This window comes from Protobothrops mucrosquamatus, unplaced genomic scaffold, assembly GCF_001527695.2.
Source record: "Protobothrops mucrosquamatus isolate PMUCROS unplaced genomic scaffold, P.Mucros_1.0 scaffold585, whole genome shotgun sequence".
NCBI classification, from domain to species: domain Eukaryota; kingdom Metazoa; phylum Chordata; class Lepidosauria; order Squamata; family Viperidae; genus Protobothrops; species Protobothrops mucrosquamatus.
In genome coordinates, this window is record NW_015386885.1 from 264,590 (window position 1) to 282,425 (window position 17,836).

Below are 17,836 nucleotides of genomic sequence, written 5' to 3' on the forward strand. Positions count from 1 at the left end.
TTCTATCCATGTTCTAATAATATTCCAATAAGTTTTAGCTTCTACACACGTCCACCACATATGGTAGAAGGAACCTGGTATCTGATGACATTTCCAACATTTCATAGACCTGTCCTTAAACATTTTAGCTAATCTTTCTGGAGACATGTGCCATCTGTAAAACATTTTGTACATATTTTCTTTATACGCAGTCGCCATTTTACACTTATTATTCACACTTTCTACTATACCTCCAAAGACACATCCTTTCCAGGTGCGGCCAGTGAAAAGCATCAGCGGGTCGTAACTGATCTTACTTGCATTTGGGGGCACCCCCACCATGACACTGGTCCCCAAATTCTCATGGCAGGAAGCAAGGGCAGACAGCTGACAGCAAACAAACAAACCAAAGATACACCCTTTATCTATTCATTCATATTTTTACATTTATATATTGTTCTTCAATATCCTCCACTTTTTATGCAGGTTACAACCAAACGAAGAATAAAGAAATTACTTGTAGGCAGTTACACTCTCATCTACTTCCTTTTTGTTTTGAAAGCCAGTTTGGTGTAGTGGTCAAGGCATTAGACTAGAAACCAGGAGACTGTGAGTTCTAGTTCTGTCTTAGGCACAAAGCCAGCTGGGTGACCTTGGGCCAGTCACTCTCTCTCATCCCTAGGAAGCAGGCAATGGCAAACTATTTCTGAAAAACTTGTCAAGAAAACTGCAGGGACTTGTTCAGACAATCTCCAAGAATCAGACACAATTGAATGGAAGGAAAAAGAATTGTACATGCATTGCTTAAAACAATGATTCAAATTATAAAACTGTATCACAGTCCAGTGATAGATATATTTAAGTATTTGAATCCCCAATCAGACACAAATTCTCAGACACCAGAATCTAAGCATAAGGACAACCCTTTACAGGGCACCCAAGAGAGGCCAATGGTTGGTGCTTCCCAGAACAACCTTCTGAAAAGCAAAGTCAGTGGGGTAGCCAGATTCATTAAACAGTGTTATTAACTTAACAACTGCAGTGATTCACTTAACAATGGTGGCAGGAAAGGTCGTCAAATGAAACAAAGTTCACTTAACCTCTGTCTCACTTGGCAACATAAATTTTGGAAGAATCAGGATAGACAAAGACAATTTTTTCTACACAACACATAATTCAACTCGTCATGTATTTCATCTGGTATCCAGGGCCATACTGGATACCCAAATTATCAATTGATTGTTTCTATATGTGCTTTACTATAATTGGAATGCAGTGGTATACTTTACTGAATTTCGACAGTGTGTTCCTTCAGAGAAGTCAAGGTAATTCATATGATTGTCCCCCACAACATTCAATCCAATGTTAACTTTATAATAATCCTTGATAATAGGATTGGCTCAAGTTCATTTGTTTGATCTTGTAATCATCATGCAATGTTGGAAAAAAATGCTCTACCACAATTTACAGAATGCATTACACTTATGAGGCTTTAGATTGCTACACCCAACCTCTGTCATAAGACATTTTACACACAATATGACTATGAAATGGACTATGTTATTATCTGAGTCATTTGTTATGACAGTTTTCACATACCATGGTTTCAGTGCGTCCAATCACTTCGAAAGAATAGTCTACTCCTTCACCCCCAGTCATGTCAAAGAGCACTTCATTGATCGGCTTCTGGAAATCCTGGGGATTGATACATTCTGTGGCTCCCATTTCTTTAGCCTTAGCAAATTTATCCTTGTTGATGTCAACTCCAATGATTCGGGAAGCTCCAGCTGCTTTACAGCCCATGACTACTGAGAGACCAACTCCACCCAAGCCAAAGACAGCACAGATAGAACCAGCCTCTACCTAGAAAATCATAATGTCAATACACATTGAACAGTTTTTTAATTATCTTAACAAGACTTTTAAAAGTAGGAAAAAACACACATACTAATGCAAAATACAAAAAAAAAGGAAAATAAATACACTAGAAATATAATAGAAAACTACAGCTTGGTTTGGTTTTCAAAAGTTAGGTGATCTATGCAGGATAAATTACCCTGATGTGAGGGAAAAAATCTTAAATACTTTACTGTATTTAACTAACAACTGAAAACAGAATTTGTCTGAGATTTATTTTCAAATTATTTGGTTCATTCTCTTTGGTGAAAGTTGTCCAGATATAACATAATCTACAGAGCTATAGCATATCTAATATGGGCCTTCTATTATATATAATACAATATTTTTGAAATTTTTAGTCATGAGCTCGGGCATTCCACATCTATTCCATCTGCCAATTGTTTCCAAAGTGCTTTAAATCCAATTTTCAATTCCAATTTTCCTAGTTTCTCCTTACTATCCGCGGAACCTAAATGCATCTAGGATAGTGTTCAGTTTGCATGGCCTCTGTTCTCAGTACATCATGATACATGATACAAAATACCCCAATATTTTAGGGGTCGGTTAAACATAGCTTTTTAGGCTAAGTCTTTCACTGCTGAGCTAACTTCCATTAATATGTCTTTTACTCTTTGCCTATGTGTAATTTATTAATTTATTTATTTGTTACATTTTTATGTTGCCCATCTTCCCTCTAAAGTGATTCTGGGTGGCTTACAGGTTATAATAATGTTTTATATATAATTGTTTTAAATGCATTGGCAATCATATAATGAAAAGCTGCCTAAAATATTTTAAGGCTAGCTAAAGTGGCAGTGTTCAGACGTGGCTGCCTGGGATGTATGTTTTGCTATTCTTTGCTACAGGTGCAATTCTTGGGTTCCATTGATGAATGGCAACAGTTGGCATAAACAGAGGTTTCTTCTATAATATATGACCTCCATTTTTTGTTTTGCTTTTAACAGGTTTTCAACAGGTTTTTCCCATGGCAGTAAAAATATCCTGTCAACTGGCCCCAAACCCTTAGAAGCTTCTGTGTTTGATATTTGAGATACTGAACTTCTCTATGGATAAAATGGTTTTCCTTTGGAGAAAATTCCTCTCAATCCTAGCTTTATGATTTCTTGGTACAAGTGGTCCTTGATGTACAACCATTAATTCAATGACATTTGAAGTGACTTAGAGCTGGTTCTCATACTTATCCCAACAGTCTTGTGATCAAGCCCTTGGTAACCGGCATGTATTGAAAAATGGTTGTAGCATCCAAGGAACATGTGATCCCCAACTGAAACCTTTCCAGCCAACTTCCAATAAGAAAAATAAAGGGGGAAGCTGGATTCAGAATAACAAGAGCTGGAAGGGACCTTGGAGATCTTCTAGTAGTCCAACCTCCGGCTAAGCTGGAAACCCTATACCATTTCAGACAATTTCAGACATTTCAGTCCAGTCTCTTCTTGAAGCACCCACAACTTCTGGAGGCAAGTCATTCCACTGATTAATTTTTCTCACTGTCAAGAAATTTCTCCTTAGTTCTAGATTGCTCCTCTCCTTGATCAGTTTCCATCCATTGCTTCTTGTCCTGCCTTCAGGTGCTTTGGAGAATAGCTTGACTCCCTCTTCTTTGCAGCAGCCCCTGAGATATTGGAACACTGCTATCAAGTCCTAGTCCTTCTTTTCATTAAAAGAGACATACCCAATTCCTGCAAACGTTCTTCATATATTTTAGACTCCAGTCCCCTAGTCATCTTTGTTGCTCTTCTCTGCACTCTTTCCAGAGTCTAAACGTCTTTTTTATATCATGGCAACCAAAACTAAATGCAGTATTCCAAGGCACTATAAAGTGGTACTAACACTTCACATGACAAGCGTATGATTTACTTAATTGTAACAAGCATTGCAGAAAAAGTCGTAAAATTGGGCATGACTCACTTAGCAATCATCTTGCATAGCAATGGAAATTCTGATCCCAACTGTGGTTGTAAGTCAAGGACTACTTGTACTCCTTTCTCTCTGCAAGCAAGCTGCATCAATGTCCTTTAGGACAGCCAGTCTATTTTTTTATTTTTTGCTCATTGTGAAAACAAACACAGCAAAGGAAAGGTAGAATGAGTGGGTTACTGTTAGGAAGCTATTTTTTGTGTTCTTATGTTTGTTAGCAAGAGGACGTGTTTGTCAGCAATCCGTGGCTACAATGGACCCATTCATTGACAGACTGGATCAGTGACGCTGGAAAGAGTGTGGGTGTAAAAAAATGTCCCCTCTCATTTTTCATTTCAACTTTTCATGTTTGGAACAGAGCATTTCAGAGGGCAGCACATGTGCTCTGGAGGGCCAAAATCCTAGCTAATCTGGTTAAATGCTATTGACATTGGACTATATGGAAGCGTTATAGGAAATACCAATGACTCTTGGCAATTAAATATAATTTTCATCCTGGGAATTTAACATGGAACAAAGAATGCTGGGTGATGAACAGGACAAATGCACCCTGAATCCAATGCACAAAATGTGTGGCAGGCAGATAACGCACACATAACTGGAGCTGGATTTAAATAAAGTATATGTTCTTGAAATCAATGCTCTAGGTCTTACCTTAGCTGTCTGCATGGCTGCCCCATAACCGGTCGAAAACCCGCAGCCAATCAGACATACTTTTTCCAGAGGGGCTGAAGGATCAATTTTGACCACTGAGTTCTCATGCACCACAGTGTATTCAGTGAAGGTGCTGGTGCTAATGAAGTGGTGGATGCTCTTTCCTTTGCATGTGAATCGGCTGGTGCCATCAGGCATTAAGCCACTGCCTGGACTAATGCTGTAAAAACACACACACAAACACAAACACACACACACACACACAAACAGAGAGAGAGAGAGAGAGACAGAAAAGATTACAGTTGACAAAGGGATTTTGCTAAGACTGAAAGTCAAAGTCTACAAGCTATTAAATGTTCTTTGCAGTTAGCCTTTGCGGTTTTCTAAGTGCATGTTGATGAGGGAAGGAGGGAGGGAGAGCATGAGTGGCTCTGCTGAACATATTAGGCTAAAACCAGGTTAAATAGTTTGTGGTCTAGTGTAATGTGAGAAAGGAACCAAACGACAACCTTAGTATGTGGTGTTATTTAGGCCCTTGGACTGAGCCACATTATTCGCACATCACAGAAAAACAGCAGCTATATTTTGATAATACTGTGGCTAAGGTAAAACTCAGCCAGCCCAGCAGCAGGGAGAAAATTAAACCCTTTCTCTTTGCTGAGGAAAATCTGCCAGTAAACTGTCCTTTTTATTGGAAAAAATATTTGGGTATAGCATAATGACGGGGAAAAATTTCTAGTCCAAATACAAACTTCAAGGAGAGAATTTTCTAATTGCCTCTGCCCAGCCTTTACAATTATGCATATTTTCACATGCACACCTGTCCAAATTGAGTCCTAGTTGAACCAAAGGTGCTTTTTAAAAAGGCAACTGGACTATGTTTTTTTTTCTTTTCCCTTGAGGAAGAAGAATTTCGCTTCTCATCCAAGAAGCTTCTTCAGTTCGGCTGGATGGTTGGGAGGGGGGGGGATACTCTCTGAGTACTCTCTCAGAGAGAGTGCTAACAACCAGATGACTGAAAAGAACTATAATCCTTCCATTCCCCCCCCCCCTCCATCAGCCAGAACTGATGAAGTTTCTTGGATGAGAAGCGAAATGTCTTTTTCTTCCCCAAGGGAAAAAAGGAAAAAAAAACATAGTCCAATTGCCTTTTGAAAAAGCACCTTTGAGACAACCATGACCTGGATAACTGGGAATCTCCACAGACAAACAGTCCTAGTTGAAATTCAAGGTTGTTTGTTTGCTTGTTTTCCATTATTTCTACACTACCACAATTGCTTATGTGGTTCACAAACAGTAAAAGGGATTGATTTCCCAAAATTTGTTGGAACAGCCAAGTTTTATCAGTTTTCCAGAAGATGGCTAAAGTAGAGTCCATCTGAATATCAGAGTTAGGGCAGCAAATGAGAAACTTCTATCTCACCTTTACCTGCTAGAGTGTAGGGATAACCAGGGTATCTGCTTGTGAAAAGTCTAAACAGGCCAGAATCAGCCTGGAGGAAATGTTTCTGAAGATACTCTAAGTCAGTGTTTCTCAACCTTGACAATTTTAAGGCATGTGGACTTCAACTCCCAGAATTCCACAGCCAGCATTGCTGGCTGTGGAATTCTGGGAGTTGAAGTCCACATGCCTTAAAATTGTCAAGGTTGAGAAACACTGCTAAGTACATATTTTGGCATTTATAGGTTAAATCCAGCATCCTGAATTGTACTTGGATATCTATTGGAAGCCACTGCAGTGCCCACAATATAGGTGCCACTCTGTTTAACTGGCTCAAACTAGTCAAAGTGCAGACTCTGTACCAGCTGTAGTTTTTAGGTTTATCTTCAAATATGGCCTCAATGCATTGTTGTAATCTACTCTGGAGTTAATGAAAGTCTGAGTAACTGGAATTCAATCCAGCTTGCTTCGTCCCATCTAGATCTTTATAGCCTCTAGAAATTAGAGGCTTCACAGACTCTCCTGTTTTGTTTTAAGCATAAGCTGGATATACACTGCATGTTGATGATGCTTTATATTGAACTAAAGGATGAGCGAGTTCATATAGATATTATACAGCATGGGCAAGAATGCCAATTTAGGTAATACACCATATAAAAGAGGGAACAGGCCTGCCTGCTCATCCCACTTCTTTACTGTCTTCCATTCAGAAAGGAATGAAAGCACTGCAATACCGTATTTCCAACTCCTAGTCCCTAGAAGCACTCCAGAAGTCATGATCAAAAGCATTAGCTAACAGGACAAGGAGGGGTCTCTGCTGGGGTCAGCCCATGGTGGCCTTTGTGACCAGGATTTCCTGAGCCACTAGTGATCCTGTTTCAAGGGCATAAAGTCCCCCAGCATTAATAGTCTCCAACCCCTTCCCCAAGATGAACTCAAGAAAGTCAGATACTGTATGTTGCTAGGGAGCTAGGTAGTGACTCTGCCAGCAGAATCCCTACTATGTTTCTAAAGTCCAATCTCTGGTATAAATACCTGCATGTAGTTACCTCTAAGCAGAATTTCTGAAGTTGCCAAGGTTATCATGGAATATGATTAGAACTCCACCCTTACAATTAAGATTAATACATCACTGAAACCTTGGAGGGCAGATATCAGAGAAGAGGATACGCCCATTTTAATTCAGTCAAGTTTCATGATAGGTACCAGATTTTTGTATACTAAATGCAGAAATGCTATTCATTGTTGAAGGCGGCTGGACCTACAGAACGGTAGTAGGAAGAATGCTGCTTTTTAGTGGGAAAGCCAAATTCAGAGCTCAAAAAGTTTAGCCAGCTGGTGTTTTTCAGCCTCTCCTCAGGAGATTAATTTTCCAGGACTCTAAGTGAAATTAGAGGAATGTTATGCAATAGATCAGAATGATGAAAGTTAGCAAACAAATTCTTACTTGTGGAGACTTGCAACAAATTCTTACTTGTGGAGACTTTTTAATCTTTTGCCTGTTGTATATGCTGTTGTTGAAAAACTTAATTTAGACATACAGTATCTTAATTTTGTATATTCAGAGTATGTGTTGGATAAGAGACAAAAGAAAGAAAATGTGGGTAACATTCTAGAAGAATTTGAGGATTGCCCTGGACTTATTCAGAAGCCACAGTTGATTTGCTATTGAAAGTCACAAGTCCTTCCTTAAATCTATCATGTAGTACAAAAAGCAATTAAGTTCTCATATACATACATCTTGTTCAAAGTTCAGTTAGAAGTATATGAAAAATGTATCCATGTAACAAGGATTAAATCCAGACTTAAGCTAGACCCGCCAAGTTATTGAGGCCTGATGTAAATTAATAATTAAAAACTAACGCGCCACTGATTATGATGAATCTTTCCAAGAAATGTTCTTGGGAGCCAACCCAGAGACAATATATTGATTCCATTTAAAGTTATTCTGAACTGGACTTTTTCAATCATAATAAAAAAGAATATATTAAAATACTAGTTTTGATAGAGAAAGAAAAAGAAAAGAAATTGAAGCTCACTCATTTGAAGTACACAAGTTGCCTTTGGAACTCTGACAAGGTCTGCATTTTCCACATTGTGGAACAAAAAGTGGAATTACCGTATCTCCTAGAAATCAAAACAAATAGTTACAGCCAGCATGATTCAAACCCATTGCAAGCAAGCACAGAGCTATATAAATGAAACAAAATACTCCTGAATTGTGGTATTTTCTGTTGATTTGGGATCCATGTACAAAATACTTTGAAAGGAAGACGTTTGGAAATAGTTTTGATTGTCTATATTCTGTGGATACGCTTTTATGCATTTTTAAGTACAGTAATACATGTACTCTAGTTAGAGATAGATACTAAGGATTAGGAGATAAATCAAATGCTCATTTACTTTTAAATAAATGCTAGGATAAGTGTAACAAAAACTTTAGGATCCCATGTCTTATATTCCGATCCACTGCTTTTTAAATTCAAATGAAATTTCTGTTATTCCTGGAACTAAAAGAGGCATGATCCTGATTTAAAGTACAAAATGTCTTATATTTAGGTGCTTCCATTTGTTGATATCAAGGAAACGCCTCTTTTGAATCAAGCTTGATTGCTAATGACTTCATAAAACATTCAGGTAATTTTTCTTGACAACAGCACATAATAGTTTGTCCCTGCCTTGTTCCGGAATATTTTCCCCACGTTTAGCCTGCAGCTGTGGCATTCCTTACGACATTATAAATCAGATTACTTTCTACATTTATTATAAAAACAATCCTTTAATGTTATGTTAATCCTTGCATTACTTCAGGCTCAGTAAGTACAGGTAGTCCTTGACATACAACCATTAATTTAGCAACCGTCTGAAATTACGACACTGAAAAAAATGATTTATGGCCTTTTTTATACTTAATGACCAATGCAGCATCCCTATGGTCACATGATCAAAATTTGGATGCTTGGCAACCGGTTCATATTTATGAGGGTTGCAGTGTCCTGGGCTCATGTGATCACCTTTTGCGACCTTCTGACAACCAAAGTCAATGAGGAAGCCAGATTCACTTAACAACTGTGTTACTAACTTACAACTGCAATGACAAGACAGGTTGTAAAATGGAGCAAAATTCACTTAACAACTGTCTCATTTAGCAACATAAATTTTGGGCTCAGTTGTGGCTGTAAATTGAGGACCATCTGTAGAGCATGCTGCAAATCCTGTTGGTCAAGGAATTCTGGCTGACGGAGTCCAGGAGAAGAGCCTTCTCTTCCATGGCTCCGCCCCTTGGAACATCTTGCCCCCCAGGGTGAAATCTGCTCCCACCCTCCTGGCCTTCCATAAAGGCCTGAAGACCTGACTCTGCCAATTGGCCTGGGGCCTCAGTGGGGGAGTATCACACTTGTGGTGGTCAATGGACCAATAACAAATCCCACCTCTCCCTGCACATCCTGTTCCCTCCCCTCCCATCTTTTAATCATAATTTTTATTTTGTGTGTGTTTGTGTGTTTAAAACTATATATATCATTTTATTGCTTTTAATGTTGTAAGCCGCCCAGAATCACCTCATGGCATGATGAGGTGATTTAATCTAAAACTAGATTACGAGGCAATAGCTATCTATCATCATATAAAAATCAAAGAAAAGGAATGCACGGTCAGTGCAAATGCAGCTTATCTGAAATAAAGACTAAAAGGAAAGTTAATCATAAGTCCACATTAGGACAAAGCATTTATGAAGCTCTTTTGTCTCATAAAACAGATTTATATAATGATTCTGGATACTATGTTAATTTTTCAGAACATAGAATAGCAGAACAGGGTGTTCTACTAAGAAGACAGTGAGAACATGCCAAGTGTATTCTGGGCCAGATTTTAGAGTCCTGGTGTAACTCATCCCTTCTTGGGCCCCAATTTTTCTCATACCCGGTTTCACACAAGTCACTCCCTCTCCAACACTCTCCACAACCCCAGCTGCTTCGTGGCCCAGCACCATTGGCAAAGGCATCACAAAAGCACCACTGATCACATGATCATCCGAGCGACAGATCCCTGTGGCCAAGATCTACAAAACAAAACAAAACAAAACCAGAAAATCAGGTTTCCAGATAATGGGAAAATATCCTTGGTTGTATTTTTAGCTTGCATCTCATACCACATACTGAAAATTTTTACAAGCTGGGACATTATGACTCATTATGATGCTAATTATTTTCTAGCAGTTTTTCAGCACAGCTTGTTAGAGTTGTTATAATAATAATAATAATAATAATAATAATAATAATAATGATGATGATGATGATGATGATGATGATGATGATGATGATGATGATGATGATGATGATGATGATAAAGTTGGAAGGGACCTCGGAGGTCATCTAGTCCAACCTCCTGCTCAGGCAGGAAACCCTATACCATTTCGGACAAATGGCTGTCCAGTTTATTCTTAAAAACTTCCAGTGTTGGCGCATTCACCGCTTCTGGAGGCAGGTTGTTCCACTGGTTAATTGTTCTAACTGTCAGGAAGTTTCTCCTTAGTTCTAGGTTGCTTCTCTCTTTGGTTAGTTTCCACCCGTTGCTTCTTGTCCTGCCTTCAGGTGCTCTGGAGAATAGCCTGACTCCCTCTTCTTTGTGGCAGCCCCTAAGATATTGGAACACTGCTATCATGTCCCCCCCTCGTCCTTCTCTTCGTTAAACTAGACATACCCAATTCCAGCAACCGTTCCTTATATGTTTTAGCCTCCAGTCCCCTAATCATCTTTGTTGCTCTTCTCTGTACTCTTTCTAGAGTCTCAACATCTTTTTTACATCGTGTTGATCAAAACTGGATGCAGTATTCCAAGTGTGGCCTTACCAAGGCATTGTAAAGTGGTATTAATACTTCACGTGATCTTGATTCTATCCCTCTGTTAATGCAGCCTAGCACTGTGTTGGCTTTTTTGGCAGCTGCAGATTTTATTTTTACTTGCAAGACCCAGTGTGCTTAATAGAATAGGGAAATGAAGATATGAAAAGAGATTATAATTCTTGAAATGAAAACCTGATAATGACCAATAAAACTTTGCTGGGCACCGTTTCTATATTTGAAAATATTCATTAAAAAAAACCAGAAGCCAATTAAATAAAACCAGCACAAGGTAGGTTTATATTCTTTCAAAAATACACATTCTGAAATGTAGGCTTCCTCAAAATCACCACATTTTCGTATTGGGGCTGTGTTGAAACAGTAAGGTAATAGGAAAACTTATGGATAACAAAGTTTTAGTTTACATTTTAGTCTCCCAAATTCATGTCAATTCAGTTCATACTGCAATCACATAAAGTGACTTTCTAAATTGACTCTTCCGTAATTCAGCAAAAACACTATTGTCCTAATACAATCTTGGTGGATTGGAAGACAACATCTTGCATTTTTTAAAAGTTGCCATATTAAAATATCCCAAATATAGAAAAATGTCAAAAATGGAATGACTGTAAATACTAAAAAATAAAACAGAACTCAAGAACTTGTTTATCTTAGTTAAAATCATGGTTGCTCTAAACTGAGTTAGAAAACCTCAGTTAGAAAATGATGTATGGTACTTCATCATACACTGCTCATTGGTGGCATCCTTATTTTTCCTATTGGTAATAGTATCATTTGGATACATGTTAAATATAGGAGGAGGAGGAGGAGGAGGAACAGGAGGAGGAGGAGGCGGCAACTGTGAGGCCAAAAATGGGATTAGTATCCATGGTGCTATTCTTTTGGTTTACCTTAATGCGGACTTCATGTGCTTTTGGAGGTGCTACTTCAATCTCCTCAATGCTCAGGGGTTTTTTCAGCTCCCAAGCAATAGCTGCTTTGCACTTTATTACCTGTAAAAAATATACCCAGAGGCATTAAAGGGATGGCACTATAACATTTGACCAAGCTTTTGGATTTCCTTCATTGCTTTAATCACTGATATCAGAATTACAACTCCTGTCCCTTATAATTTCTAGCCAAAATGGCCCTTGAGATAAATTAACATGCAAGATTTGTCTGTTGTCATCCAGTTTGGTAGACTAGAAGCTTTCCTCTAAATCTAACTTGCATTTATCCATTCTTGATTGTATACAGTCTTGTTTTGCGGATTTCATTTGCATTTGAGCATTTAAACATGCTGTTTCGAAAGCTCTCTCTCTCTCTCTCTCTCTCTGTCTGTGTGTGTGTGTGTGTGTGTGTGTGTGTGTGTGTGTTCAAGTCAGTCTTGATTCCTGGTGAATACATGGTCAAGTCCCTGAAGTTTTCTTGGCAAGGTTTTTCAGAAATGGTTTGCCATTGCCTTCTTCCTAGGGCTGAGTGTCTGGCCCACGGTCACTAGCTGGTTTTGTGGGTGGGACAAAAACTCATGGCTTACTGATTTTTAGCCTGATGTCTTCATTACTACTCATAAATGGCTCTCAAAAGGCCTATGATAGTATTTTAATATGTAACTTCTCAGTTTATGCATCTAGCAAGTCTCAGCATACAATCATTTCTTCCTATCCCCTGATGGAAAAATACTGCAAAAAATATTTTGCAGCTGTCTGTAACTGGTAGCTCCACAATAATTAAAACATAAATTACATTAAAGTTAGCATTCCTAGGTGGATTCCTTTCACCAGGAATCCATTAGGATAGGTTTACCACTCCAATAAAATAATTGCAATGTTAGCTCGATCATTGCCTATTCTTTTTCAACTTTCCCTGTTTAATTTAGTTTTATTAGACCAAAATCAAAATGTTAAGTGTTATATCCTTCTGCAAATAAACTTTTTCTTGCAGTACTGCATTTCATTTAAATTCACAATTCAATGAACTTTTTCTATCTCTTGCAATATGCAAAACATGTCTTTTTCTTCTAATGATCACATTTTACATTCAGCTAGCTCTTTTTCAGAATTCCATTTCAATCTATTATTTTGGTTTTAATACAAAAGTTATAATTAGGTATATGTGGATACTTTACGTGTTTGTTTTCGGTTTATAAACCACATATATAACTGCAGTTGAAGAGATTACAAAAGCTAAGAAAATACAATACAATAAATAAAATAGTGTCTTTCACCATAATGAAAAACTTGTACTGTGAAGGAAGCAACACAAACGTCTCCACTTACTTTGCCTGCAGTACTCATGTTGCTTTTTTTTTTTTCAGTTTTGCAGTTGCGGTTGTTCTTTGCCTTCTGGCTGTAAAAGACCAAGAATGCGCACAGTCTCTGAGCTGATCAGTGAGTGTTGGAGAGCTTGCTTTTCACTTATATTGTAAACTTCAACTGCATAGAGGGTGTAGCTTTTCAATCAAGCTCGGTAATTCCCAAGGTCCACCCCTGGGCTAAAAAAGGAAATACTCTTCAACTTTCCCTCTCTTGCTCACTATTCCAACTCAGAAGCTGAGTTGCCTGAAAATATTTGACAGTCTTGTGAATACCCAATTTACAAATATTGAAATTGTTACTACCACAGTCACCTCTACCAAAGTCACCTTCTAATGAAGAGAAGGACCAGGGGGAACATGATAGCAATGTTCCAATATCTCAGGGGCTGCCACAAAGAAGAGGGAGTCAAGCTATTCTCCAAAGCGCCTGAAGGCAGGACAAGAAGCAACAGATGGAAACTAACCAAGGAGAGAAGCAACCTAGAGCTAAGGAGAAATTTCCTGACAGTTAGAAAAATTAACCAGTGGAACAACCTGCCTCCAGAAGCACTGAATGCTCCAACACTGGAAGTTTTTAAGAAGAGACTGGACAGCCATTTGTCTGAAATAGTATAGGATTTCCTGCCTGAGCAGGGGATTGGACTAGATGACCTCCAAGGTCCCTTCCAACATCATCATCATCATCATCATCATCATCATCATCATCATCATCATCATCATCATCACCTCTTGATTTTGTTAGATTCATATCTGCCTTTCCTTCAGGTTCTCTGGCTAGCTCTTACAATTTATCACCCTCCTCCCCTCCACAACTGCACAAAGAGAACAAGAGTGACTCTTTGTCAAAGTCATCCAGGAGCAACTGTAGCTGATGATGGACTTTTTATCCATATCCATTATCCATTTATCCATTTTTATCCATTTTAGCCTTCCCTGGTAGACCAGACAGGAGACAGGACCAGATGGGCTAAGACTTATTATTATTATAAGGCTACTTGAACAGAATCTTGCAAGTCTGAAAGTGCAAATCTCTTGATGTCCTCTTTACTTGAGAAGGCTTCTGAGTCTCTTTCTCCACCTGTTATGCAGCTGCAGACGGTGACCTCTCCTGTCTGATTGTTCCCTAGGCAGCCTCTCTTTGCACCATTTTTCAAGGTCTTTCTCACATACTGTTCCAATCTGGGTCTTCTTAGTTCAATCCTTTAATTACTAATAGTGACACCACACAGATTAATCATCATTTTCATCATCATGATCAGCAAGTTTGGTGGAGATGGGCAGATCTTTTTATATTTCATCTTTTACATTTCTATGTGGGTTGTAAAATGAGAGTTTCTCTTCTTTTATGGATAGCATAGATACCCTGTAAATCACAGGAATTTATTCCTCCTCTCCCAGATTGTGATAGTTACATGATAGATAGCTAGATGATAGCTACAGTAGCTAGCTGGATAAATAGACAGACATACAGATACATAAATGAGAGAGAGAGAGAGAGAGAGAGAGAGAGAGAGAGAGAGAGAGAGAGAGAGAGAGAGAGAGAGAGAGAGAGAGAGAGAGAGAGAGAGAGAGAGAGAGAGAGGATGAGTGTATGTATGCATGTATGTATAAACGAATGAAGGAATAAAGGAATGAATGAATGAATGAATAAATAAATAAATAAATAAATAAATAAATCTGAAACCTTAAACTGTTTATGCCAAAAAAGAAGCATGAAATAATGTCATTTTTGCTGACCTAGACCCTTTCAGTGAGCTGAGACTGTAAATCCCAAAAATCTCAATTAGCACAGCTGAACTTTATAAAATATAATGATCATTTGCCTCCATCATGGGAAGGAAAACAAAAGTAAGATGTCTCATTTTAAAAACATGTTATTTTAATTTATCTGATTTAGAATATGCTCCATCTATAAACCCTGAGGACACTCTAGTTGACTACTTCTTACATATTTCTTTCCACACTAATGAAAGAAGAATGTGCCAGAAGGAAAGGAGAATGCAGGTAAAGAAGCTGGAAGATGAGAGGAATGTTTAAGCTGTGGTTAAAGATAAACTTTAGATAGATAAGTTAGAGATAAACTTTAGAAGCCATCAAAACTGCTTTCCACAAGGGTACTTGTAGTTCAATAAACAAAAGAGACCAGAGAAGGAAAGAAGGTGAAAAGTTATAATATGGTCCTGAAAGGGCATCAACATCCCAAACTGTAATTAAATCCAGGTGTATTAGAGGTATTTATTTGAATTTTGTAGAGGCATCTTTTCATGCAGTTATATTAGGTTAACAGTTAATATTTATATGAACAGCCATGAAAAATATACTGTATTCTACCTTTCCTAAGAATAAGGTGGGTTCTTATAGACATTTCCCATAAAAGAGAGATGCCTATGATTTGTTAATCTGCACATACAGAGCATTTTGACAATTGTTATGATTTAAAAAGAAATACTTTACATTTCCATCATAATGGGCAAGTCTATAATCAAATGACCTGAGAAGATAGCAGCTTTTTGACCTTCTGACCAGGCGATCAGATGATGCTTTCAAACAAGTGACTATTCTCTTGTGAGGAAGGATATAGCAAGGTCCCGACTCTGAGAACAAAATTGGACATTTAAAAGGTGCCTAATGACCTGTCTCTTCCAAGTTTTTCTTTTTTCATTGGCAAACTTACATGGATCTAGCAAGGAGAAGGTGAGAGTTTTGAAAATAATTTTATCTTGGATATCATGCCATCTATTGTTTGACAAGCATTTGAAATTAGAACTTCAACTTAATATAGAGAGGGTCAGTAACAGCTTTTCCTGAAAAGGATGACTATCTCAAGTCTGAGCTTTTCCATCTTCTTTATGGTTCATAGCAATTATTGCTTCTAGCCTCCAAGACCTGAAATCTCACTATGAAGCAAGCAGGCAGGCAGAGGAATTTTAGAAGCACATTTCTTTTTCTAATCTTAGTTTTTGTCTGAATGTCAGGAGCAAAGTTCCATGTAAGTATTAAATACCTATACTTGGATATACTGTAAATGTTATTGAGTTGAAGATCTTGCCTAGAAGACTATGCTGGGGCCAAGTCCTACCTGATACACAATCAAGACAAAGAATGTTTCCACAGGTCTATTTTGTGTCACCTATTTGATTGCATTTTCCCTATGTGGTTGAACTGAATGTTAAATCTTTGCACAAAAGAAACCTTTATTGAAGACAAATTCCAGTGGTACAGAACAGAAACCCATTTTATGCCATAGTTAAGTACCACCTCTCTTCCATAGTCACCCTCCCTCACACTATGTGATCTCTTGAGTCATTGATCACATGGGGGCGGGGGCGGGTATTACATGGTTTTCTGAGAAGCTTTGGAGCAGGGGTCTTCAAACCTGGCCCTTTTATGACGTGGACTTCAACTCCCAGAATTCTAGGAGTTGAAGTCCACAACTCATAAAAGGGCCAAGTTTGAAGCCCCCTGCTCTGGAGGATGATGGGATAGAATGCTCTTGGAGTGAATCTGACTAAACACATAGAAGACCCTATATTGAGATGGGGAGGAAAGGTCAAGTCAACCCCTGAAATAAACTGAAAAGTGCCCCTTATCCTCTTGAAGTTATATTTGCTTGAAGTTATAAAATGTCAGAGGGAGTATACCTAAATAAGCTAATATTAACATGACATTGAGAATAACACTGATGGAATATCCACTTGTTAAGCAAATGTCTCTTTACTAAAAAATGTCAAAGTATAAGCAAATAAATGATTAAACCTGAAATACTGTATCTCCCTCAGTAATGGGACTTAGGCAACCATGCACCCAATATCAGTATCTAGATATTGCACTAGACTTTTGTAAAGATCATTCACATTTTGCTTATTTGGACTGGCATTGACTGCTGGTCTATTTCATGACTTAAAATGTATTGAGTTCTCTTTTTTTATATGATTCTTATTGAAAGAAAAAAAGGAAGAAAAAAAAGAAAAAGCAAAAAAATGCAAGAAAAAATTGTATCAGAAGATAAAGAAAGGAGAAAGAAAAAATATGGAAAGAAGTAGCTTCTGATATTCTTCACATAATTATAAATACAACTATATTTTAATTTCTTTCTGTAAAATTGCATCGTAACACCCTACTTTCTATAATTTAATTATTAAAGCCATAAATCACAAGCCCTTTTCTTTTTAACAGAACTCCATAAGAGGATTCTGATCACTAATAAATGTAAATAGTGATTACTTTAATCAAAGAATTTATTTTAATTTATCCATCTCAGCAAGATCTGACAGCTTCACTGACCATTCTTTAATAGTGAGTAATGTTGAATCTTTCCATCTGTGTGCATATAAACATGTATTGAATTATCCACTATATACTATAACAGCTTGTTTAATATGGTTTTTAGGTTAGAGTTGTGCATCTGTTGTGAAATCCTAGAAAAAGACAGCTTCTTTGAAGATGAGCTACATTCAAGCCCCCATATGTTGCAAAATACTTTTGGGGAATCAAATCCAAAGCAGAATCCTACTCCTTATATATTGGGATTTCAGTTCTTGGAATCTGCAACCTCTCTGCTTGGAATAATCTGGCATTTGCCTTGATTCTCCTACCTACATCTGGAGACCATTTTATTTAATTCATTTTGAATGTGAACACTAGAACCAATACAGAAACATTTTGAACTAATAGCCAAACACAAAGCACTCATTTTAAAAAAGAACATGTTGTTAAAGGAGAGTCTGTACAAAAATGAATGCATTCAGAAAAAATGCAGGACCATATT

General features: G+C 37.7%; 1 protein-coding gene across 1 annotated transcript in view; it reads right to left on the reverse strand.

Moving 5' to 3' along the window:
* LOC107288761 (alcohol dehydrogenase 1) overlaps positions 1-13,193 on the reverse strand; it is a 17,173-nt gene extending 3,980 nt beyond the window's left edge. Inside the window, exons 1-7 of the mRNA XM_015817408.1 lie at positions 13,031-13,193; positions 11,663-11,764; positions 9,833-9,971; positions 7,951-8,038; positions 4,471-4,690; positions 1,579-1,842; positions 231-366 (exon numbers count right to left, since the gene is read on the reverse strand). Of these exons, the coding sequence (XP_015672894.1) occupies positions 231-366; positions 1,579-1,842; positions 4,471-4,690; positions 7,951-8,038; positions 9,833-9,971; positions 11,663-11,764; positions 13,031-13,048 (967 nt within the window). The 5' untranslated portion in view covers positions 13,049-13,193. The remainder of the gene's footprint in view (positions 1-230; positions 367-1,578; positions 1,843-4,470; positions 4,691-7,950; positions 8,039-9,832; positions 9,972-11,662; positions 11,765-13,030) is intronic.
* Positions 13,194-17,836: the final 4,643 nt, after the last annotated feature.